Genomic DNA, 26,588 nt, shown 5'->3' with positions numbered 1-26,588 from the left:
CGGATCACGAGAAATATAAAATGCAACCAACTTTTAAGACTGAACTCTATGTAAACCTGAAAGCAAGCGTCCCGCAAAGAATGGAAGCTGTGAAAAGGCAAACAGTGGACATGTTAAATGCTGAAAATGATGTTACATGTTTGTTGACATTTATGTGTACTTTTTTGTTAAATATGTTATCTGCTTTTTTCCTGATGCTGAAAAATGGAACTTGTACGGTCATTTTCTCTGACTTGTAGGCGTACTGTACACTCAAAAAAAGATGGTTCTTGAAGGGTTCCAAAAAGGTATGTAGCACCAAAAAGGTTCCTCTATTGTTTGATATTAAGCTTGTAACAACTGAAGAACCACTTCCAATAAGGTTCTATATAAAACCATCTACAACACATTCTCCATTAATTTGAAGAAGTCTTTCACAATGCAAAGAACCATTTAATCATGCAAAGGGTTCTATAAGTGTTCATAGTTTTATATAGAAGCATTTTTTACTAAAGAACCCTTGAAGAACCATCATTTTTAGAAGTGTATAGTACTGTAAGAAACGACGAGGCGCTAAAAACACTGAGAAATGAAAGGCATCATTCTGTGCTTTTGTCTCATATTCATTGTTCTCATCTTTAATTAAAAGAGCTGGAGTATACAGCAGAAGTAACAGTTCTGACTTTGCTGTCCCAACATTTAAGGAGGACATTGTATATTTAACAAGAAGCAGAAACGATGTGACTCGTTCTACTGTACGTTTCAGATCACATTTAATGATTTGTTGATTCACATGAATCTTTCTAACTCAGTACAACTCGTCCATGGCAGCTTAGCGTTCTCTGCCTTTCTCGCTCTTTCTCTCTTACACTAGTCATACACACAAACACACACCCTGCAGCCAGTCAAACCAGCTGAAGAAGTCTCAAAAGGGAACTGTGACGCACTGTACGGAATCTGCTCGCCACCAACCAGTAACATTTCATCGTAAAGAGCATCACAGCCCCCCTTTTTAAAGTCCTTTCATGTCAGGACAATAATTGCAAGATCTAGCGTAGAACAACTCAATTAAAAACCCATTCATATCCATGAGCACCAATGTAGTTCATCTTAAGAGAATCTAACATAATAAAAAATAACACTTACTCTATTTCACTTATCTTTGACTGCAAGTACAGAAACACAAATGGCAATAAAAAATACACGGCATTAAAAAGTTGCAATAAATTCACGATAAATGGATCAGGATCACATTTCAAACTGTTGATACTTGTAATTATTTTTTTCTTCTACTGTTAATTACATAATATATATATAAGCCTATATTCTCCACAGGAATACTGTAAGATTTAACAGTCAGAGAAATGTAGTGAACGTTGAAACAAACCCCCAGAGCTTGTGTCATATGGACCGTACTGTTATTGCTTCACGCTGACACGGATTTCCAACTAAAGCAATGTGAAGCTACATAGTTCTGACAGTCCTTCATAGTAGCAGGATGTGTAGACGCTTCTTGGACCAACCAACTTGACTGTCAACGTTCAAATATTAAGATTCAGCACATAAACCTGTAGTGCTTTTGTCTGTTATATGCATTCATGTAGTTCATCAAAGGTGGAAATACAATCCAGACAAGATCAAGGCAGCTTCTCTACTGGTCATCACTGTCCACAGTTTCATCAACTTGAAACGACTGAATGAAGAAAATGTTGCTTTCATCCAATCAGGAGCTTGCGCTTGATAGCTGTAGCCAATGAGATTGCCTCATGTCAAATGTCTGGGAGTGACTCTGAGACTGACTCTTTGGCACGTTCTGCCACAGGCGGATGGATGCGATGCAGCCAAGTTCTTGGCATGGACACTAGTATGCTATAGAAAACAACTTTAAAAGTATACAGGGTCAGAGTTTACCACTACATGGTGAGGGCATTTACAGGCAACCATAATTATGAATTACTGACCTTGTAAGTGCATGCACACGCGCACTCACACACACATACATACTTCCATATGCTTCCCTATCCAAACTCTGATAAAAGTGCATCAACTCATTGCCCTTTTGCAAGACATTCAAATTCTTGTCCTGTAGCTAAACCAGTTCAAATTTATGACATTCAAAGGTGCAATAAATTAGCACAGAGGTTTGGGTTTAAGTCAAGGCAGGAAATAAATAAGACAGTTTAACTGCATCCCAATAAAACCTAGTATTTAAGAGCCCAACATTTTTAGGCCCAGTTCCCATTCAATGAATCCAAGGCAATTTCTTGAAAAAACAAACTGTTTTAAGCAAACGGAAGAGGCAATTCCCTATAAGCTGCCTCAATATTTGGGACTGCTTCAACAGCAGCAAGCTAATGTGCAAAAGAAAATCTAGGTTTCTTAGAGACTTAACGGAATTTTAGGATTGTTTAAGTTCTAGCTTATGCAGGTACCTTCTGCAGTACCAACATGTAAAAAATCATGAGCTTCAAGAACCCAGAAAACAAACAGTAGTCAGAACTTCTGAAAAGGCCAGTTGGGCCTGTTTTGCTCATTTTTAATTAAATATTTGATTAGATCAATCAATGTTTAATAGCTTATATGAGCCTTTACTGGGCCAAAAATTAATTCATTAATTTAAAGAAAAACATTTTCAGGATTTTAAAGAAAAGAAAGAAATGAAGAAATGAAATATAAATGATTAAAAAAAAAATAAATGTCAAAAATCTGGCAGAGAAATGTTCACTTTGGGAACTAGGCTTATGAGAACAAAACATTAAAGGCCTGTTTCAATAAAAAAATGACCTAAATTGTGTCTCACTCTTAAATGAGACCCAGTAAGGTGCAAAGAGATCCTAAAATTTTAACGATGGTGTGTCGGCAGTGTCAGTTCATGCTTCATTATGGCACGACTGTGTTAACCATCGAATGCGTGTCTGATTGCCACACCCATCTAGGGTAAAAAGGCTTGGCCTAGTGTTTAAGTGCTTCGGAACAAAGCCGTTCAAGAAAAGTGCTACAACAATTTTGGACGAACACAATAACGTGTTTTCATAATTGTGCCATAGATTGCTTCTAGGTACTCTTACCTATGTGATAGTTTTGACTAGTTTGATCAGTACTAAACAAAAGAAAGTATTACAAGGTATGGAGCGTTCAATCCATACATTCTTAAAGTGCCCACTGAGCTACAATAAAATCCAATCACAGGGCGAAGTCAGCAAGTTTACAGGAGTTAGTTACCACATATACTTCATCTCCATAAGCACTTCTGAACCGTCAGTGTCTGATTACACAAATAATACCACTGAAGAACTAAACCATCAGGTTAAGCATGGAGGATTTTGTGACCCTCCTGCACTTGACTGATGGCTTGATATTTTGTTGGCCAGGAAAGCCTAAATTGTCATGGCAACTGGCCTATCTCAAGCCTCACTCTACCTTTACTGCTGCATGCTAAGTGGGTCAGGGTGAGTGGGTGGTTGGCAAAGCTTTTCTGAAAGCTCTGTTTTATAATGACAGAGACACATATTCAAAGACGGGTCTGTAACAGTCTGTAAGGAAGTTCAGAGAGAATGATGGATAAGGAAGGCAAAAACATGAGGCAGCAGAGCGTGTATTATGTGGCAGGAGTAAGAACTGGCTCTGCTGTGGCTGGAGTTCCAAGGCTGGCCACTGGGGGAGCTGTTGAGGTTGGGGTTGGAGTGGGTGCGGGTGTCGGAGTAGAGGCAGGCGTGGGTATAGGTGTGGGGTTCAGCGTGATGGTCGAGGTGGTAGTCAGAGCTGTGGAAGTAGTAGTAGCGGTGGAGGTAGTAGCTGACGCTTGGGTTCGAGGAGCAGCTGTGTCAGATTTGGCAGGAGTGCTGTTTGCAGTGGGAACTGGTTTGTTGTAGTTGAGATTCAGAATGTGTTGCTGCAGGTGCCTGATCCAGTCCTCCTGCACTGAGAGAGGGCCATGGAACTCCACATCACAGAACCTGAAAAAGATAAGAACATCAGCATACCAACAGTCTAGTAATGCACATTTACCAAATGGAGTGCCACAAGGTTTTATTTTAAGACCACTGCTTTTTACAGCATCAAGAACCCACAGAAGCCTGTACTGTAATTCTACTTAAAAATAGCAACACATATGACACAAAAGCACAAATGACTTACCGGCATTTAAGGGAGTAGATTTTTCCCACAAGTTTGACAAGTGGGGTGGAGGGAGGCTTTGGGACAAGGGCAGGTACGGTACTGGTACGAGGTGGTTTTGGGGGACAGCTCTCTCTCTCCCCTCCATCAGCATGTGATGGGTGTTTCAGTGGCCGTCGCTCAATGCCTAATAAAAAATAAGACACCAATAAGACATTAAAACAACAATAAGACATTAACAAAGCACAATAGTGCCTAGTAGAAGGAGAGTGAAATTGGCCACCTTTTTAATAAAACGAATAAAAAACCGAGGCAAGAAAGCAAAAGAGCAAGAAAGAAAGCATTTGAGAAGCTGTAAAGGAATATGTCTGGAAGAGTGTTTGACTAAGCTCTTACCCCGTGGCACACGGACGTTTAGTTCACTCCGTGCCACTTGGGCACGTGGAAGAGTACTGTTGGACTGATGTCCCTCACCCTGTGTACTGACAACATGCCGAGAGGAGGCACCCAAACCATTTTTTACATCAACTGCCTGTGATGATGATCTCCAGGAGGTCTTCATAGCATCCCGTCTGACTGTCCTCCCATGGGACAATGTCAAGGATGCCCACTGGCCTGCTGAAGGCTTCTGAGATACACGGGTCATGGGGTCAGAATCAGATGATGGCGAGAGAGAAGAACTGCTCCTCTGCAAGACAAATGTGGCAAGAGGCTTTTTTCAGGCCAAAATAAATCCAACTGGTGAAAATTTTCTCGCTGAAGATTTCCGGCACACATCACAAAGATTAGTATGATGTTACTACTTATCATTACAGCATGTGAGCTGTCTTTAGTACCTTCTTTTGGGCATTGCGTCCACCCTGGAGGTAACTGCGGTGTATCTCAGCTACTGTTTGTGGGCGACTGCGCATCCAGGCACTCAGCGTCTCGATAGGTGAACCGTTCACACACCACTCAGTCACACCAAACTGTCGCAAATGGGCGCGAGCGTGGCTGGCCAGTGCTTTCCGGTTCTCAAAGAAGAAACCACACAGCTCACAGCTAGCATCTAAGAAAGAGCACAGAAAATGTCTGTCTGAACTATTCTGATTAATTCAAATTTAGAATTCAGAGGTGTATCACACCTGTGTAGCCCTTGACAGTATGATGAGGACCCACTGGATCTGAGAATTAAGGAGCTAGCTACCCTGACACTAGCTACAGCGTACAAGGGGAGTAGCACAGCTCTTATTTTTACTAGTCATTCAAAAATGAGTTAGGCATCATCTGCCATATTTAAAGAATAAAGACAGAGTGTTTCAGACATCAATAAAAAAGTGTTTTGTTGGTCACTTGCTACTAAATGCTAGCAGCATATGCTGCATTTTGAGGTGGATAGGTATGGTAGCAGGTAGAAGAACTGTACAGCAGAAGAATTTCTGTTGTATTTCAGAGAAGTGTCAGTGTCAGCCACTCGCCCCACAAATGTAGATAAACTGTCTAACATAGGCTATCATAATTCACCAAATAAAACAACATATTTGGGTGCATTTAGTAAGGCACTTTGCTTTTATATGATTGCATCAATAAAAAAAAAAGCTAAAATGACCACAAATATCAGAATCATGCTTCCTGTTTTCTATCTGTGCTTTCATGCACTAGTTTTTATCAACCTGATAGGGAACAAATTTTTATCAAACTAAATGCTAGCAAGTAGCATTCAGCCTCACTCTCTACATGCCAACACTTTCAAAGCAAAATACAGTTGAAAACTATAAACTGAAAAATGTCTGGGAAGTAAATGCTATACTGCTTAAAAAATGTATTTAAGTGTTTTATGTTAAGCAGTTAGTAATAAAAAAACAAGATGCTTGTGTCACTGATAGGCATACCACTTTGTTCCATACTATTTAAATGTGGAAATACTACGTAATGCTTTGACTCTCTTTCTGCATGTTTATAAATGTTTTTTTCTTTGCCGCCTTATTTCATTACTAAAATCAGACACACTCCATCAATATCTAGTGGATAACCCACTAATCTGTTCAACTCCTAAAATGTACGTTTTTTTTGTTCATGCATTTTCAGCTACAGTTTTTACCCAATATGTTTCACAGACAGCTTTAAAATGCTACATTCAACCTGACTGGAATCGGCTTGAAAAAACACACTCTTACCCATGTGGCCTACCCCATGCTTGTCCGTGGATACTTTGGCCTTAAATGAGAAATCCTGTGGTGGAGGTGAGAAGGTTTTGGACGTGGCTGGTGGTGACCTTTCACCAAGGTGTCCTTCAGATGCCAGCACCCTCTTTCCAAGTGGTGCCATACCAAAAAACTTTCCTGCAGGGGGTGTGGTGGACAGCCCTGTGGCCCCTAATCCATGCTTATGGAGGCGTGAGCCAGAGTGGAGCAGGTTAAGAGGTGACTTGCGAGAGACTTTGGGTGACTGATAACCCTGACCTTTCCAAGGTGGGCTGCTGTCCCGCCCTGGCTCCTCCTTCATGCCCAGCACAACGGATGCAGGCGTGGTGCCTTGCTTCCGCATGATCTCCCACAGCGTGTCGATGGGCGAGCCATTCACAGACCACTCTGTGATGCCCATATGGCGTAGGTGGGAGCGGGCGTGGCTGGAGAGACCTTTGCGGTTCTCAAAGAACTCGCCGCAGAACTCACAGCGGATGTCACGTGAGGGTTCTCTCTCTTGAGGCATGACTGGGGGTAACAGAGAAGCAAGTGAATAAGCCAGTAACTCTATTCTGTGGTTTAAATGAATAGTTTTGCAATTGCACAACTTTCCCTTTACCTCACTCAGATCTATTAAATCAGCCAAGACATGCTAGTTACTTCTTTACTTTTGCGCTGGATCTACTAGATGTAATGGAAGCTTATATAAGCCGATTAGCATTGTGCAAACTGCATGCCTAAATCAAACACTTGCTTCAAAATGTAGGGAGTTGTTCAGTAATCGTACAGACTTAATGTATGACATACTGATTTGTCCATTTTATACGTAACAGTATGTCATACAGTGTCAGAAAGATTAGAGAAAAGAAAAGAGACACTCTGGCTAAAATGAAACCTTTACCTACTGCTACATCTATTGTACACGTCTATCTGCATCCTACAGTGGTGCCACAGTAATTTCACGGTTTAAATGAAAGGAAAAAACCCTTCTGATGTGTCTTGAGGGTGCAAGTAAATTTTGTAAAAAAGTACTTTGGATTGGATGCTTGGGGTGGATTGTGTGAATGTTTCCTTTAATAAAGAAAGGATCTGATGACTGATTCAGGTTAGTGGTATGTAAGTAATGCTAGTTAGCACTAAAGATGTGATCATTAACTTCTAGATCACTGGCTAGCAGTCTGGTTTCGTTCAGCGCCTACCGATTGCTGTGAGATGTATTTGTGTAATGCATGCTGGGTATTGTAGTAGGAGAACACTGATGGGCGAAAAGGCAAAAATGATACAAATCAGGAATTCTGTCAAGCCAATAAGGCCAAGACATGCCCTACAGAAGGCAACATAATAACCAAATGCTAGTATTAAGCACAAATACCATTAATGGACCTCAGTTTGCACAGCACTAAGTGGTAGGGTATAAACATTGATTATTTTTATAGCTACAGCAGCCTTGAATGCAGCCAACGGAAAACCTTGAACACCAAATATGACTACATTTGGGATACCGGAAATATTATCAATTACTTTTTTTAACTCAGGTAATGCTTTAAGCATGACTTATTATTAATTTATTCCCTTAGTGAATAAATGCACTGCAAACCTACCCAGGTTGATAGGATGCACATTGTCTGTGCTGCCCCAACTGGAATGCTGAGGTTCAGAGCCATACGCTTCGCGTCCTTCTATCTCTTCTTCAGTCACGGTGACTTCCACCTGCTCAGGTTCTGGCTTGGGTTTAACCATTACCACTGTGGAGGAGGAGTTGGTGGCAGAAGCTGATACAGGCAGCTTGCGGGCAGTGGGCTGGTGCTGGCTGGACTGGTGAGTATAAGGAAAAGTCAAGCGGCCAAGGACGCCCCCCGGTGGGGAAGAGGATTGGAGGGAGGTTCGAGGAGGTCCTGGGCCTGGTGAGGAAGAAGGTGATTTCAGGGGTTTTACTGGCGTGACACAAGGCAGACCTCGACGAGCTATGAGCTCCCGGAGCGTGTCAATGGGTGAGCCGTTCACAGACCACTCTGTGATGCCCAGCTGGCGCAGATGGGAGCGGGCGTGGCTGGAGAGGCCCTTACGGTTCTCAAAAAGCTCACCACAGAACTCACAGCCCACATCTTTCAGCGGTTCAGCTACAAAGGTAGAATAAGAAGAAACAGTTTTATAAATGCAGTTCTTATTTATACAGTCGTACGCAAAAATTTGGGCGCCCATGATAAAATTACACGTTTTGTTAATATTCTAAGTGAAAATAAGTAACACGTCCTCTACAGAGGTCACACTTCTACACACTTAATACACAATCACTGTTTACTCACTCAAGCCTCAACAACACAACTGTTCTTAGTCCCAGACCTGGAGAATTCTGCACTGTAGTTCTACATTTTCTTTGCTCTAATCCCAGAATCTCTCAGAAGTGACATGATTAAGATTCTGCGTGTAAACCTCCTTTACCTTGAGCTGTAAATCATCTCAGTAACTACACTTTTCCATCTCCCAAAACAACATAAAATATGCATTAACATCCTGCAAAGTGCCAAAAATCACTGTTGATAAATCAAAAAAGTATGTTGGAACTGAACATTTTTAATTAGGTACTGGTCACATCCCTTAATGTGACCTCAAAAATGTCTGTGATGTTCATGTGCCAGGATTTTTCAACAGAAGCTGTCATATGCTACATTGTTTTGTAGAGTCATGATACTGAGACTATGCTGACTCTAACACACTTGATTCAGTTTGAGAATGTCTTTATCATTATTTACACTCGGAAGAGCATGAACTGACCCATCCATGCTCAAAAAATCTGTTATTTTGTAGCAACTGAGGTTAGACAAGCTTTACAGATTGCTGGGAGAAATCCCACTGAACCTTAAGAATAAAGTGCAGCGCACAACTCAGTGTTTGTTAAAATATGTACATTCAGATTGTGTTATTAATTTAAAATTATATTTATTCTGTATGCATGTGAAAGGGTCCAGTGTTAAGTGTTAAGATGATCAGTGTTGGGGGTAATGTGGCACAAAGTAATGTGTTACAGTAATGTGATTACTTTTTTCAGTATTACAATGCAGTTTGAATTCTTGCACATTACAGTTATTGGCTAATGAATTCCACAAATGTTTCAAACTTTTTGCAGAACTCAGTGGTAGAAATGTAAACAAAGACTTTGCGAGTGGTTTGATGTGAAATGGTTCATTGTCAAGAATCTTGCCGACTTAGAATTATTTACAGTGGTGGTGATTGGAACCAGGGGTCACAATGCCTACAACGCATTTATTGCCATTATATTTACTATCCTAAATGATCAGTGAACCTTCCCATGTCTTCTGAGTTTTTATATGCAATGTTGATAATGGTCAAATAGTGGTAAATCTGAAGAAATATGTTTTAATACAATACAATACTAAAATACAATACTATTTTGCCTTCCAACTTCCTGCATGTACCTTTCCACCATGACTGGGCATAAAAACATGTTTTAGGGATAAGCCTGGTCTCAAAACTTTCATAAAACAATTTCTCAAACATCAGGCAGTGTATTAATAAACATTTATATTGACTTTCTGTGATTTAGCTTTAAAGGTATCAAACTCTTCAGACCTCTGGTTCCTATCACCACCACTGTGACCAATACTAATTCAGTAAGTTTCGTAAAAACGGAGCATTTCAAAGGACTTCAACATTGCATGCTGAGTACCTAAACTCACAAACACACTACTGAGGATACACTTTTTTGTTGCGTAACCTAAAATTAGCATGGAGGCAAATTCTATGCTATGTTATTTCCAACCTGCTTAGTTTTGATAAGCTATATCAGCATAGTACAGCTTGGTAGTGTAGCATAGCAACTCAAAACATTATAGTAGTCCAATTTAAACAATCTGAGTTGTGAGCTACAATTTCTCATTAGTTGAATGGCATTTTTGGCATGTTCTGTAAAGCTTGTCCAATCTGGAAACAGTTGCTATGAAAGAATGCATTTGTGGGCGGCTAAATTATGCTCAAGAAGAAAGAAACCAAAAAAATATGCGTTTAGTCACCAAGAGAAATGGGCATCAGCTCCCTGCTATTCAAACGGAAGACTTGTTGTGGGGAGGGTTTCAACTTCTTGGTGGGTGGAGCTAACAAGGAGTGCGTAGTGGAGGAAGAGGAGGAGGAGGTAGCTTTAGGGCCGACGCCACTGCCCAGTGCTGAAGTTTTGAAGAGGAGAGAGCTGGGGAGGAGGGGCCTCTTGGAGGCTGAAGACGTGGATGTGGATGGAGAGGGAGGAGTCACGCCAGAACTTCGGACCCTCAGGTCCTCTGGGCTGTCAGGGAGTAAGGAATTCGCTCTATGTTTGAAGTCGTCAGTGAGGATGAGTCTGTTTAGGAGGTCGATGGGGGAACCCTTGGACTCAGAGTATTCCACCCCGAAGTGGCGGAGGTGGGCACGCGCATGACTCGACAAGCCTTTGCGCGTCTCAAACCACGCACCACATAACTTGCATATAATGTCTTTGCTGGGGTCCGCTTCCATTGCTATAAACAGAGGGACAGAAACACAGAAACATTATTAAAGACAGCAAAAGTACTTGCCTGATAACCCTACCACTTTTAACTTCTTAAACCAGGGGTCTCACAGCACTGACAGTCTGTCACACATTTACAGTTTATCCTTTAATCCAGTCAAAAAACATTTTTTTGCTGCACCTAAATATTTATATCAGACAGGTAGATTTGCAGACAATGTGGTTAGTTACCCAGCATAAACTATATAAAGGCTGATGCTTAAGTTCTTACAAGCATGCAAGAGGAACCACAAAATGATGCTGCTCACTCTGCGAGCATCACTATAATTTAGTTATAACTAACTTAGCTCTTATTCATATTTTGATTGACAGTTAGTTAAATCTGTCTTTGTGGATTTATTCATAATTCAATACTCGTCCGAATTAAGAAATTAACTGAATTATCAAATGAATCCATTGAGAACAGATTTAACTGCTTTGCCAATACTTCACTCACAGTAACTTCACTTGCATTAAGCAGAAACACCAATGCTATCACAATAAGAGTTCGATGTAATTTTACTGCGAAATCCAAAGTTACTTGATTTAATTGTGTTCTTATTGGTCAGCTTTCTTTAAGTACTGATAGTATTCACAATATGCCCAGGAAAGCATTTCGTGATGTAATTTATCACAATAACAATAAATATTGACTAATCGAAGTTCATCTTTAAGGCCAAAACGATTTATAAAGTCCACAACTTCACAGGCTTCAAATCATTTATAGAAAGCTGTAAAAAAGAAAACATTCAGAGAATTATGAACAAAACTGTGAATGATTATTTAACAACTAGAATGAGGTTATACAGTGACAAGATTAGTTTTCAAAATGCCGCATATATGAAAAAAAAAGGTGAACCAATCTCAAATTAAATAATAATAAAAAGATGTTAACTAGCATGTACTAAATTATACAAAATAACTTTCGGTATCAAACTTTTGAACAGTACTGTGTATTTTTCTCTAGTAAATCATTGAGAGAACACATTAATAAACCAATGCAAAGTGGAATGAATATTAAAAATGTCTTACTGAGATTCAGAGGGGCGTCTGTGTCCTGTGGAGCCCAGAACGGTCTGGGTGGAGTGGACAGGGCAGTGCTCTGAACCCTGCACATGGACTTATGCTCTTGGGAGCGCAGTGGGGAAGACACAGGCAACAGGGAAGAGATGGGGGCTTTTCTCAGAACAGGGGACGGAGACGGAGAGCGAGACTTTCCAAACGGAGAGGAGGGTAGAGAACCGCATGGAGAGGGGCTGGTCGGAGAAGGGGGAACTTTCACTACACTGCCCAAGACAGACAGCGGGAGAGGGGGCTTAATATCCTGCGATTCCTCTTCAAACTCTGTGTCCCTCCTGGGGCTCGGTGTGGGCACGGGTGATGGAGGAGTTTTTTTCGGCGATGGCGCTGGAGCGTGTGAGAGGGGTGTGACGGGGGGCTGGGCATCAGTGGCCCGTTCCTTGGTAATCTGGTAGAGGAGATCTATGGGGGCTCCGCTGCTCTCTGACACGCCCACGCCAAGCTGGCGCAGGTGAGAGCGGGCATGGCTGGATAAGCCTCGTCGCGTCTCAAAGGGAGCACTGCAGACCTCACACTTCAGCAAACTAGAGCCTGGAGAAAATAACACAGTGTGAATCCATTACAGTTAGAACCATCCAGGAGCTGGCAATATGGAAAAATACAACATTTCACAATATACAATATGTATCACAATATTTAGTTTTTCTGAGGTTTAAAAACAAGTTATAACAGGAAAATTACACATAACAGGAAATGTGCACAGCAGTAATGCACATTTAAAAAAGACCATGACAAACTATGAGCACAGTTAAGTATTTAAGAAGAAATAGTGGGAAAAATAAAAAAACCAAACTAATAAGTGGTCTAAATTACTGCACATTAAAATGCCTTAATGTGACAAATTTGTAACGCCACTAATTTTTAACACCGTTTTACTAGTTTGGCCCTTTAAACCATTACTGCAGAGTGAAGCCCAGCTGCTCACATTCTGCTATGATAAACAGCAATTGTGGACCTCTTGTTTAAAATCAGCTTTTAAATGGCTTTTAAAACGATGGCTTTGCTGTACAGCACTCACAGGACACCTAAGGATAAACCAACAAGCAGGGATAGAATCAGGGAAGAGCTGGAACCACTGACTGCATGTATACCATATATGATATATACAATCATTGCTGGAACATGCAGCCACTGTTGCATGTTCCAGTGATGAAAAGTCAGTGATGAAAAGTCAGTGATGAAAATTGGAAACAATGTTAAATTCAGGTGAATTCTGCATTCACAAGATGAAAACAGCATTACTGAATAGTTACTGAAGTAATTATTAAGTGATATGATTAAGTGATTAAGGTTATTTTGCCTATCCATATAGCTATAACAAAATACAAAGCTTTTTAAATGAAAAAATTCTTTAGGATCAGGATAAATGCAATTACTTGCGATTAACTTCACAAAGTAATGTGATGAATTGCAAATTATTAATAAATATTAGTAAATATTTAATCTTTTTTTATTATACATGATCTAGAAGTACTGAGGATATAACAACAGCATGTCTTCGTATAGAATCTTCACAATATTAAATAATATTTTTATGAAATTTAAATATTTTCGACATATTAAACAGTAATAATTAACTATATCAAAGTACATACAGGATCATAACAGTCACAGTATTAAACTCTGTGTTAAGATTTTTACATTACTGTAGTACTTAACCCCTTAAACTGAATTCTGCAGTATGTTTTATTTGATGACTACTTAGCATTACATGACTACTAAGTAGCTACTCTAATACCAATATGATGTTTATGCAGTTATGAAAGAGAGGAATGGAAGTGTGGGCCTGCATATATGGTGGTTTTACAGTTTAAGAGGTTAAAACATCCAATAAAGAAGCCAATAAGCGTACACAAACATGTCGACTGATTCACGAATTAAAGCAATAATAACTCCTATCATGGTCTTCAACCTGCTGTTTTCTCCAAGTTAAGAACATTAATTTAATCATATGACATTAATGTAATGGACTGGGCTAATCTCAAAGCCAACTCACTCTTGGACTCTGGCTCTTCTACAGGAGCAACGTTCTCTGGCTGTAAGAAGGAGCTATTCGAGCCTGGGCTTGAGCTGAAGTTGTCCAGAAGTGGCATCTTTACAACGTCCTCTTTATCCTCCCCACCTGAAAATATACACACACTTCTTACACACTTCTTAATCACCAGTCACGAATTCAAAGAGTCAGTGTATGTCAAGAGTAATACCTTTGTAATAAGTCTTAAAGCTTAGAGATTACGTTCAGCAAACCAATGGAAATTCAGCTAATGTAAAACTTTTAACCCCTAAGTGTACTTTTTTTTGCAATTAATAGACTGAGGCTGATTTAGACAGTATCCAAAGAGAGCAGCTGGACCACTATAGATGCATTAAGTAATGCCATCACAGTGTTTTTCAGTGCAATGTAATTAACTAAGGTATGTTGGCAGATGTCTGCCTCCAGCTTTATGGAAATGATTAATCCCCCCCAAAGAGATCATCAAATGAAGCAGAGTTCAGGATGTCTATTAAGAAATTACTTTCATCTTAAATACATACATAAAACATGCAGTCACTTATGCAAACACAAAAAAGAAAGCAAAGGTCTGTATCAAACTTTTTTTCATTCATGACATTTGAGTGCTTTCATTTTTAATTTAACTTTTACAGTGTAACGATTCTAAAACCAAGACAGTGAACCCCCCCCGCCAACCCTTTTCTTAAGAGAACATTTCCTTCATTCACTCACATATTTGAAGTTCATTTAGCATGTTCTGTAGTGTTCTTCTCTTTAGTGCCCCAACTTGTTGGTGATTTAATTTCAAAATTTCGAAAGTAAAACATCAGCGGCTAACGTTCCAGCTCATTATTGATGTTGGTACAATGCTGTATTATTTTGTACTACAGTTAAAATGCCAGACTTTTTTGACGTGTATTTTTACAAGGTTTTACATGTATTTTGGCAGGGCTTTAACATTTTTTTGGCTAGAAATTACAGAAGCAATCTAGCAACACTGTTCTCAGTCCTCATTTGACAAAACAGTGAATATTTCGTTTAACATCCAGACACTTCTCAGTCTTTTATAGCGAGATATGAATTAAACTGAAAACTTAAAACAGTGTCAAACATTACTTTGTAAAACGTTTAAGAAGCAAAACAAACAGAACTCGTCTGTAAGAAAGGCGGTAAAGTATGAAAAATGCATGAGTGTGCAGAAATGCTAGAACCAGGATTAACAGATCAGGGGATAATTTACAAAGCACGACTTCTCAGTTCAGCCGCATAACTTAAGCTCAAAGTCAAGCCTGTCTAACAGGACAAAAGCTGAGGGACAATCTTATTGGACAGTCCTCATTTTTGGGCTTAAGTTATCTGGCTGAGAACTGAGAAATCCTACTTTGTGAAATAACCCCCAGATCAGAGAGTCACATCTCAAACAAAAACACAGGAGATAAAATGGTGAGAAATGACAACTGAAGGCTGTTTGGGATCCGTCTCAGCCGCAGTTTCTCCAGAAATCTGCCAGGGCTTTTCTGAAATTGCAGACAAAAATGCTTACGTAGCTTTTCTGACATCTACCAAAACACCTAAAACGTTATGTTAGTTTTTACTTAGAGAATGGCTGGAGAATGAAACGGCTTCAACTCGTCTGAAATATGACTCACTTTGACGGCACCGTCTGGCTCAGCTCTCAGGAAAGATGATGCCAGACGCTGATTCCAAATACTCCCATATGACTTGATTTATTGTTTTCTGAAGACTTTCATGTCTAGCGGCAGTGTTGTCAGTACTGCTGGGTGAAGCGGTGAGAATGGGAAGAAGCGAGGCTAAAGTGGCTGCTAGCTCAGCTCCTTAAAGTGGACAACACTCACTGCTGAACAGCCGCACAGCACCGCACCTACAACACCTTCACTCAGACAATTTTTCCCCCTATTGTTTGCGTCTGCAGGGATCTGAAAGCAGCCATTTTGCCCCACACACACAAAACCAGCAAACCCGAGAAGTGACCAATTGAGTAAAGGCGGAGATGAAGCTAAATACTGAATGCCAGACATCAATTTAAATGCACCGAGACACTGCATGGAGAAAGGACACTGTGTTCTTTGCCTGATAAAAGTAGCACAACTCTCCCTGCTTTCACATCCACTGATCTGCACAAGCTTCTTCTGAAGTCTCTTCTGTCCCAAGGTGGCTCCTCTTAACTGTACAAATTCTGTCCACTTTACATAATACAGTTTTGTAAGCTACACTTACTTATCTTTCAATGCAATAAAAATTGCTATGAGTAATATATCTTAAAGGGACATTCCAGGCTAAAACTAGCACTTAATACATTACTTGTCACGTAATATTCTGCAGCCCTCAGCCTCAGTCAGTGTGACACAATTCACAAAAAGCTTTGGGTACTTTTGTATTTTTGTGCTTTATTAAAATATATCATATGGCCCACTAAGGTGATACAGTAATACAATGATGTAGAGGCGCATAAATACAGACATGATATTCAGTTTCCTAGCAGTAACCTTTGCCTTCTGGCTTCCTTCTGCATTAGCCAACTAGAAGGAAATTTCGAACAGTCCACTCCCAAAAATCCACCCCACTAGAGTCTAGAAACTAGAAAAAACTCTCTGAACTACTGTGCCACTGCAAGAGGTGGGTAAGCACTTTCTTACAGTGGATGTAGCAATAGTAACATTTACATTTTGACCAGAATACCCCTTTAACTGGTTTTAAGCATGATGAGACTCCAGTTTCTAAGTCAAAGGTGGCATTAAGAAGAACGGACAGGCTTTTCAAAAGCTAAAATCTTTTTGAGTACAAAGTCTGTAACCACACATGCAAAGGAAAAAAAAACTTCCACTTCACTCACCCTCAGGTTCACTGTCATTATGTTCCTCCTTCCAAGGTGGAGTAGGAGATTCGGGTGCCTGCGGCGCTGCTTCTGAAGTTCCACCCTCCTCGTCCTGCCCTGATACAGGCTCCTCCTTCTCTTTATCTGGGTCCTGTTTCTGCACGTCGGAGGTAAAAGAAGGAGGGGTGGATAGAGCGAGATCCGGCCGCTTGGAGAAGAGCTCTCGGAGGACGTTGATGGGGGAGACAGTGACCTCCCAGTTGGTAATACCAAAGTCTCTGAGATGGGCGCGGGCGTGGCTGGAAAGTCCGGCCCTGGTGTCAAAGCCAGCGCTGCAGAACTCACAGCGCATCACGCTGAAAGTTGCTGGATCAAAGTTGGCAACTGGCAGCAAGGCATCAAGAACAGTATCAGAGAAACTGATGCTGGAACAACTCCAGTCCTGGAGCCCGCCCTGCACTGCACAGTTTTGTATTTTCCCTGCTCGAACACACTCGAGTCAATTCATCAGCTACTAACACGAGAGTGTTAGAGCAGGAAAAACCATAGAGTCCCAAGGGCTGCAGGACTGGACTTGGGTAAACAGTGATAGAAAGTTCAGTTCAATACAGTTTAACAGAACTTTAACTATGAAAGCAACAGTACTAATATGTACTACACTGTTTCTTCGAATTAGTTTTCTTTTAAATTAAAGGGGCATTCTGGCATAAAACTAGAGTTAACAGCATTAATATGTTGTTCGACATGTTAAAAGAAAAAAAAAAACACTTCAAGCTGCCCAACCTCATGTTTCCACCTCAATGCAGTTCCTACCACCTTCAGCAAGTTTACAACATGACTTAAGTTTTGATTTTAAGTGCCACTTAAGCTTATAGAGTACAGAAAATAGCTTACAGAACACAGAAAACAGAAAAAGGAACTTGTGCTTCTAAAGTTTCTTTTGCATTTACTTTTGCTTTAATTCCCCATCAGATTATCTCTAATTTAATTACACTGCAGCACTTTCAAACAGTTTCCAATACTGTAAATGTGTTCTCTGTTCTGCAAATTCTGCAATTATGTACTGTGACTTTGTAATCTTTTTGAAGCTTAAACTTCTTATGATATATTTTTATTTATTAATTCAGTCCTTAATGATAACTTTCATGATGCTTTCATAACACAGGTCTTCAACAATGACAACGACGGCTAAACTGCTGTAGCAGTGGCTGTCCTTACCTTTTTTCTTCTTCTTTTGGTAGGAGAACTTCTTCTCAATGGCATTAACCTCTTCTGGGGATATGAAGTGTCTGACATTGTAGCTGACTCCAACTCTGTTGAGGTGACCCCTAATATGATTGGCTAGTCCGATTCCATTGTCAAAACGGTCTGGGCAGTAGGGGCACTTCCTCCCCACACTCTTTAACGAAACACCCTCTTCGTCTTCCTCATCCTCCTCTTCAGTTAAGGCCTCAAGAAGGCGATTAAAAACAGCCTGCTCTTCCACTTCATCAAGGTCATCGTCATTATCCTCATCGTCAGCATGGTCGTCATCTTTTGCCTCAGTGATATCTTGACCACACTTATCTTCTCTGTTTTCCAGTAGGGTCTCCTCATTCCTCTGATCTTTGGGCTCCTCACTGGTCTTTGGTGGAGGGGAAGGTTTAAGGTCTGAGGACACAGTAGAGGACTCTTCTCCTACAAGAAAATAAGAAAGCAGTAATGTGAAGGGAAGAGCCACAGGAGCACTGTACCTCCAAGAAGAGCTGCTCACTCATGGCCTTGATGAGACAGTTCTATCTGGTTTGGACTGGTAGCGAAGAAATGGTTTTTGCAATTAAAGTCATGCTCCGATTACACTGACAGGGTGCTTGCTGTTGTGTCATTAAAAAAATCCAGACTTGTAAAAAGCTTTTTCCCTCTTAATTGGTCTGCTTTTAAAACTATAACCTTCCAGACCTTTCTTTTCTCAACTGACAGTTCTCACAATAATGGCCAGTTAGGCAAAACAACATTTTGATGGGTTTTCAACTCAAAATAACAACACTTAAAGACTCGGTTTGACACAGCAAAATAAACACAAGGCAGAAGTAGCCTGTATATTCTTTCATTAACAAACAAAATATGAACACAGTCACTTATTGGGAGCACACTGGTTATGACTACTTGTGGGGTAGTTATTTAAAAAAGTTAACATTTATAAATAACAACTTATTTCTCTCAAACTGTAACAGGATTTCTTTACTTATTACATCTTGGAAAAAGTCATCTCACTATTTATTACTTTGCCAGGGCCCACCAGCTGGCCCAAAGTTTTGTTACACATTTCTATAACCTAAGAATAGCTCAACCGGTTTGCAAGTCCCTGTAGTTACTGACTAATAAGCCTTAGTATGTAATAAGCCTGGGATTTTAAGGAGTTAAATTGCTCTCTACAACCCAAACGAACCTGTACCAACTGGAAAGTTGCTACAAGGGAAAGACAAGTAGTCCTTTCACTACTAAAAAAACAGCTAATCACAGTACATGTTATGTAAAAGGCATATCTCTATCCCTATTGGCCTTTGCTCTGAACAAAACATAACTACACACTTTTTTCAATTATAAATGAGTGATTTAAAGACAGTCACCTTGAAATAAAACTGTACAGAGCTGTTTCTGAGTTAATGTTTCTTTTTAGGTGAGGTTGAGGCGCTCTGTGCTTCATCATAGGGATCTTTATCCATATTCACAGTCAGTTAGTATTTAGTCAAGAATTTAATTTCTAAAGTGTTACAGAACTTTGTTACTTTAACACAATACTTTGTAACGTGTTAGCCCAACACGCATTTTTCAGCTGTTATTATAAAGCAGTTTATTCATTCAACGTGACAGATTAGATCTGATCACAATTTTTCAAACTTTTGTACAAATTTCATACTTTTTTTAAGCATTGAAAACAGCTATTCACATTTTCTGGGTTTTAAGACCAGGACTGTATTAATGAAACGAAAATTCAAATGTGGGCAAAATACATAAAATGGAGAGATGCAATGAACATGAATACACCAAAAGTGAAAACTAGGTCTACTCTGACTTAAGGAGAACCTGAGTTAGGAATAATGTAAGGTATTCTGCCTAAAGTTAGACATAAGTTAAACCTGCTGAGACTCAATGAGAATATACACACTACTCTGCATCATTAAGAGACCTCTGAGCCTCAGCCTGTCACTCACCCATAACTCTGTTGTATGAGAGGGGAGTTTGGAGGTCAGAGCTGAGGGCGTTTATGAGGACGAGGGGTAACTTGTGTCTGAGCTGGGCCTGCTGCCCCTCGGCCAAATCTAGCCTCTCTGTCGCCCCCCGAAGGCTTGCTGAGAAACTGCGCTTCAGCTGCAATGCCAGGGCAGGTGCCTCCAAAGGGTCTGCAGGGGGAAGCAAGGGGTCGACCAGGTTCAGACATGAGAAAAAACCTGGGCTTACCCCAAATAGTGGCCAATAGTATCAGACATGAATTGGAAAACAATTTTTTGAGGCTGAGCATTTATCTCCCAAGTATTCGCCCTTGCTGACTAGGGCCACTGATGGAAACCCTTTTTAGAAGTAAAAAAAAATTACTACCCTTTCTCTTAGTCAATAAATACATTTCCACCAACAGCAGCCTATAATGAGCATCAGCCAATGGTGGGGGAACTGCACCACATGCCTTTAATAAACACAACATTAGACATGTCATATGCATGCATCACAATAAACACACAATGCACAAATATGACCAATGTAAAAACTAGATAGGAAACATTTAATTATATGATCATTTGGTTGATTGTGGTAGTCAACAATACTGCAATCTTTTCTGTTCCAGAACACCAAATACAAAATGCTTTAAGGAATACATTAAGTAACACGTTTTTTGAAAATGTTTTAAAAATAAAATGTGCTTACCAGACATAACAATGAAATGGGTTTGAAGCAAAGAGAGCATTAGCTTTCATATAATTAAAATTGTTGCTCTTCTCATGCGTTATTTGACTTATTTTATAATCTGGCCATACCTATTTTGATGACCAGTTTTGGCTCAGCCTCTGGTTCTGGTAGAGGTGCAGCTTCTGCTTGGTCCTCCTCTGTTGTCTGATCAGTGTTTTGGTTCTGGTTCTTAGCATCATTAGTGTCAGTAAGCTGAGGATCCTGTCGGCTACTTCCTCGCGTCCGCCCCATTGAATCCCTCACAACTCGTTTTGAGCGTCGTTTCCCTGTACTCTTGAACGCAACATCCCTGCGTCGTGGTGCCTTTGCATTTGAAGGTACTAGTGCAGGAGTTTGAGGCTTTTGGAAGTTCTCCTCTGCTAGACCCACCTGCGTTGTCCCAGATTCCTCCTGCAGGCACTGACCCACAGGGGAAGGGGCATCAGTATGAGCACTTGCTACATCTGGCTGGTCTACAGGTTCTGCTGGAGTAGCAGAGACAGTGTGATCCTGGCTAGATCCTGGAAAGGGGTCACCCTCATTCTCAGCCTGTGGGTCACAGGCATTGGTCTGAGAGTGGTCAACTTCAGGGTGTTTTTCCGTTGCTTGCACAGAGGCTCTCGTGGGATACCTCTCGTTGGGCAGTGTGGTAGCATGGCTTGATGCTACATTCCCAGAAAGTCGTGTCTGACCTTTTTTACGGGACTTTTGCTGGAAACGGGGCGAGGCTCGAGGGACACCAGCCTTTGCTCGAGTGGTATGTGTCTTGGCATGGTCAGCAAGCTCTTGAGGCACATCAGAGCTGTAGTTGCACTTGAGACAGACAAACTGGCCACAGACAGTAGAAGGTTCTTTAATGGTTGGACGCCTGGGCTTTCTGCGACTGGTTTGCACTACTGTCCCCTTCCCTCCATCATTTAGCTTTCCAATCTCTTCCAAGATCTTGCGTCGTGATTCTTGATGTCGTCTGTGGTGATCCACCAGCACTAGCCTGTCGGAGAACTCCTGACCACACTCCATACACTCAAAGCCAGTCTTTTTGGCCCGCCTCCTTCCTGCACCCTCCTCGCCACGCTGCCCCTTTCTCCCACCATCTGGGGCATGCTCTCGCATGTGTTCCCGCAGATGTGCTCGTCTTTTGAAGTAAATGCTACATTCCACACAAGTAAAAATCTCCTGGCAAAGCTCCCCTCTGAGTCCTTGTGGCCTCTCCCTCTCCTGAACTTTCTCCTCTTCTTCCTCCTTAAACTCAAACACCCCTGCTTCGTCGTTCACCGTCTTAGCACGGCCCTTTGCCCTGGCAGAGGTTAACCTAGTCTTCCTGCTTGTAGCAGTTGTGCGTTGCCAGGGGTTCAGTCCGGAGAAAGGTCTCAGTAAGGCCCTCTTCTTTCTCCTACGCTGGATAAAGGTGCAATGTGCCCAGGGACCTGGTGGAGGACTTTCCGGGTCTGAATCACCTGGAAAGGTGTATACATCCCTTTCAGGAACCTTCCTCACCCCCTCCTTCCTCTGATCAAACTTCTTAATCTCTTCTTCCTTTTTTTGGCACCCCTCCTTTGGCTTTGTTTCTGAGAAAAGTGACCCAGCCTGGTCCGACACACTTCCAGCTTTGTCTTTTTCCACTGCAAACAAAAGGGAACACTTCATAATTCAAAAAGGGTAGCATTGTAGAATCCACATAATGCTGCTCCAAAGTAAAGGTCTAATTAATATGCATTTATTTTTCTCCAAAAAACAATGCAGTTTCAAATGCCCCTCCCTCCAACTCTCACGTTGCGTAGTGCTGGACTGTGCAATCCTTGGCTCTCCATATGTTTCGTCTCTACCTTGATCTCTCCTCTCCAGCGGACTGGCCAACTCCATCTCAAAGAATAAGTTCTTGGACGTCTCAGTTGTTTGGTAAACCCCACAGTCAACTCTGCACGTTCAAAAAGGGTGTACAGAGCAGGATTTTAACAAAAGATCAAATAGAACACAAATAGATTTGTTTTATGATCTTAGTTTTTGGTCTCGTCTTCTTCCATCTTTCTATTGTCATTAGTGTTATTTTTAAGCAACATCTCTTGTTTGAATATGTTTAACTTTCCATATTCAGACCATATCTATCAAAATAACTGGAAGTGCCAGTCTGTATATCCACAGGCGTTAGCCATGTACACTGGGGTTCAAAAACCTAAGACCATACTAGAAATCCAGATTTTTAAATTTAAACCTGAATATTAAAAAAAAAAAAATAGAAAAACTGAAAACAAAGAAAAGTTATGACAAGTAAAATACAAAAAAGAAAAATATTTTTTTTTAAGAGTCTGTCCTATTTCTAGGTCACTACTGAAATTTTAATAAATCTGTGACCCTGACAGTGGGTCAGATTTCTTTCATGTTTTATCACTTTCATCTCAGGTGAATTTGATCTACCTATCAGAGGCTTTCGCATAAACTTACGGAGTCTATGCCAGCTCAACTGCACATTGTCATTATAGCAAAATGGGGACATACCAAATACAAAGTAATTCCAAAACTGATTTTACATTCTATACATACTGTTAAGCTGATATATCATTTGTAACAATGCACTTTGTATTCAATTTGAAAACAATGCAAAACAGAAGCATTTTTACTGGTGCAGACTTTTGGACCCCTCTGTACGTGTAATATCTGTTTAAAAAAACCTGTCCCACTTCATCTCACCTATCTTGTTCCTGTCCACAGGTGGGACTTCCTGGACTGTGAGCAGCTAGGCCATGTGGATTAGAAAAGTGCTGAAGCTCCTCTTCTGACATACACCATTGGGAACAACACAAACAGCACACAAGTGACTTAACACAGGAGCAGACCCACGGGTAAATTAACAGCACTTAGACAACAGCACTTTTCCAGGAACATTATTCGCACAACAGAAATAAAAACGCCAACCTAATATTTGCTTAGTGATACTTAGATCCTAGATCAGTGTGCTATAATACATCACAAACCAAAGACTTACAAACATAAAAACAGCAAGCAAAGCACACTGTATCCTCGTCAATGTACACTGACATAATGAAAATAATTACCATCAAATATTTCTTTCTCAGAGTCTGAGTCCCATGTTAGAGATGAAGGGAAGGCTGAGGATCGAGGTTTTCTCAGACTGTTCCCATAGGTTTCAATTCTGGGGAGTAGGCTTCTTGGAAGCCCAGAATCCCCTTCGCCATCATCCCTCTCCAGACCACCACCTTGGGACAACCCCCCCTGTATGTGTGTTAATAAAAGTTAGATAGAGTTAGGTGTTAGGGGTGGACGGTATGGTAAAATATATCACAATATTTCCTCTTTTTCTGAGGTTTTATAAGTTGGAAACAGGGATGTAACAATGCATCATGACACTGTGATACCACTATGCGATAATATGACATTGTGCATCTGCATAATGGAGATGTAATGATGCACCACAGAGAAGGGACATTCTGTTAACTGCATTGTTTGAACACCAAAGTTTACACACGATCAGCTCCAACTCACTCGAGCACTCTTACTGCCACCCAGCTCTAGAGTCGTTAGTATGTAGTGTGCAAGAACATGATTACAGTCATCACTTTCCCTTATTCAAATTATGTCCAATGTATTGCAGTTAGTCAGTGTTTTTGAAGTGCTGACAGCATCCACAATATACTCAGAGAAGCAGCATTTATCACGATGCAATAAAACTTCATTGTCATTAATGCTATAGAATAGAACTAAAGAAAAGAGTAAGATGTAAGAACCCTCAGCATTTAGAAATAAACGTTTAACATGGGACCAAGGTCCCCAACGACATCTCAAGTATAACCGGATGAGAGAGGACGTGTACATTTACATTTACATTTACATCATTTAGCAGACGCTCTTATCCAGAGCGACTTACAAAAAGTGCTTTGTCTATCCAGAGAAAGAATCTTTGCTAGCAACCAATAGGTTAGAGAGAAAGACAGTCCTAAACTTAGATGTATGAGGGAAGGATCTGTTAATCCTCGTACCAGCAAGCTATTGTTGAGCAGAGAGGGGGATGCTGATGGCCCACCGATGGATGATGGATCAAGGGGATCCATGCTGGAGGGAGGACCTACACCAGGCTCCATTAGTCCGGCACGCTGGTCTGCTGCACTTCACCTACATAGTTCCTCTTCTGTTCACATACATGTAGACAGAATACATATACACTCTTTAAAAAATGGTTCTTTAAGGGTTCTTTAGTAATGACAATGGTTTAATATAGAACCATGAACACTCAAAAAACCATTTGCATGCTTAAATAGCTCTCTGCATGGTGAAACGGTACTTCAGACTGACTGACCTTCTGTACAGCATCATTCTATTATCACAAGATTTACATCGTAACAATAGCAGAACCCTTTTTGGTGCTAGGTAGAACAATTTTCAAAAAAGTTCTATAGAGAGAACCATATACAATTCATTCTCCATCAATCTGAAGAAATATTTTACTATGCAAAGAACCATTTAAGCATGAAATAGTTCTAAATAGGACTCATGGTTCTACATAGAACCACTGTATTTACTACAGAACCCTTAAAGAACCATCTTCTTTAAGAGTGTAGGTAGTCATTCTCTTGTTATACTCTGGTTTGGAGAAAAGATGGTGTGAGCAGCCTGTAATATAATGGCAGGGACAACGCAAGAACACTTTCCAGCAACTTGACGCGTTTAAATTTAGTGACCACTGTAGCCCACCCGCCCATTTTTTTTCACCTGAATGAAGCAAAAAGGAAAAAGGCAAAAGTGCCACATTTCATTCTTCGGTCGCTCCACCTGCCTGCTGCAATATGGGACCGTCTGTCTGACCTATTTCAACATGTCTGGTTTCAGTAAATTTAGCGCTGTCCTTGTGATGACGAATGCTGAGGAGACAACGCTCTTCTCCTCGCTAACGATGATGGAGGGCTACAGAGGAGAGTACTTAGGGTGGGCTAGCCTAGCCTCAGCCCATGAAAAAAGGAACAACACCCCGTGAATGTTAAATGCCCCCTCGGATAAGCAGACGCGAGGGAAAGCCAGAAAAAAAATTGTGCAACACTCACCGAAACGGCCTGCCTGGCTGCCTCACAGTCTTCTTCTCCGGAGCGTCCTGCGTCCAGTCACACGCAGCAGCGGCTCTCCATGATCTGCTCGGGCTGAAGTCTCATGTAAACACGCCCGCTGTGCTGCACCGCTGCTCCTCCAGCTCTGTGCCGAGTGTGTGTGCGGCGCTGAAGGCTAAGCGGCCGTGCTCGCAGAGAGCAGCCCGGACTCCATGTTGTTGGCTTCGGAGGGACGCCACGGCTGCGATGGTGACGTTGGCGGGGTGGGGAAGAGTTGCTGCTGCTGTTAACCCTGGAGTTGTTGCACTCAGAGAGGGCAACTCTTTCGCTCCCAGTCGGCCGTTAGGCTGCCGGGATTAGCCTGCTAGCGTAAACTCTTCCACAGAGCCCTGACGCCGCGTTTAACCCAGCGGTGCATTTAGAGACTTTGAAGAAAGCGCTGCGTTCAGTGTTAACTCGTGTAAAGCGCATATTAAAACGCTCATATCACGGAAAAACTACATTTACGAACCATTTTTACATAAAAATAGTTTTATGTGTCGTGTAAACACTGTTAAAGTGTCGAAACGCATCATTATCCACACAGTGTTTGCGGAAATTAAGCTGGCTGTTTTCATTGTTTTTGTTATGTCACAAAATCCAACGCGTTTACTGTTTAAAAGTTTTGAATCACCATTTAAAAGTTTAAAGTCACTGTTTTCTTCAAATAAAACAATGTTTTTCAAGGAACATTTATGAAATAATTCTATTAAGATGCTAAACTTCATAAGTTATAAATAGGTTGGTCAGTTTTTTTTTATATAGTATGTCCAGAGTGATGAACAGAGCTGTAGGTTATTCTAAAATGACTGAAAAAGCTGCACAACATTTTAATGAAATGAACAATACGCTTTGTGTTTGAAAA

The 26,588-nt window shown here is 40.9% G+C and overlaps 1 protein-coding gene across 2 annotated transcripts; it reads right to left on the bottom strand.

Moving 5' to 3' along the window:
• Positions 1-589: 589 nt before the first annotated feature.
• Positions 590-26,283, bottom strand: si:ch211-194b1.1 (protein Wiz). 2 transcript variants are annotated; one of them, XM_036590425.1, is made up of 18 exons: positions 25,685-26,283; positions 24,626-24,774; positions 23,684-23,861; positions 23,319-23,403; positions 22,403-22,548; positions 20,720-22,252; positions 19,901-20,089; positions 17,925-18,383; positions 16,725-17,090; positions 13,874-13,999; positions 11,830-12,408; positions 10,292-10,768; positions 7,862-8,380; positions 6,252-6,788; positions 4,932-5,143; positions 4,492-4,783; positions 4,117-4,282; positions 590-3,935 (listed from the first exon to the last, which is right to left on the bottom strand). In XM_036590425.1, exons 2-18 carry the CDS (start codon positions 24,725-24,727, stop codon positions 3,578-3,580), a joined length of 6,324 nt encoding a protein of 2,107 aa, XP_036446318.1. In that variant the 5' UTR covers positions 24,728-24,774; positions 25,685-26,283; the 3' UTR covers positions 590-3,577. The 2 variants fall into 2 exon arrangements, with proteins under 2 accessions (XP_036446318.1, XP_036446319.1); XM_036590426.1 differs by lacking the exon at positions 19,901-20,089.
• Positions 26,284-26,588: the final 305 nt, after the last annotated feature.

This window comes from Colossoma macropomum, unplaced genomic scaffold, assembly GCF_904425465.1.
Source record: "Colossoma macropomum unplaced genomic scaffold, Colossoma_macropomum, whole genome shotgun sequence".
NCBI lineage: Eukaryota > Metazoa > Chordata > Actinopteri > Characiformes > Serrasalmidae > Colossoma > Colossoma macropomum.
This window is presented reverse-complemented; position numbering and strand designations above follow the sequence as displayed.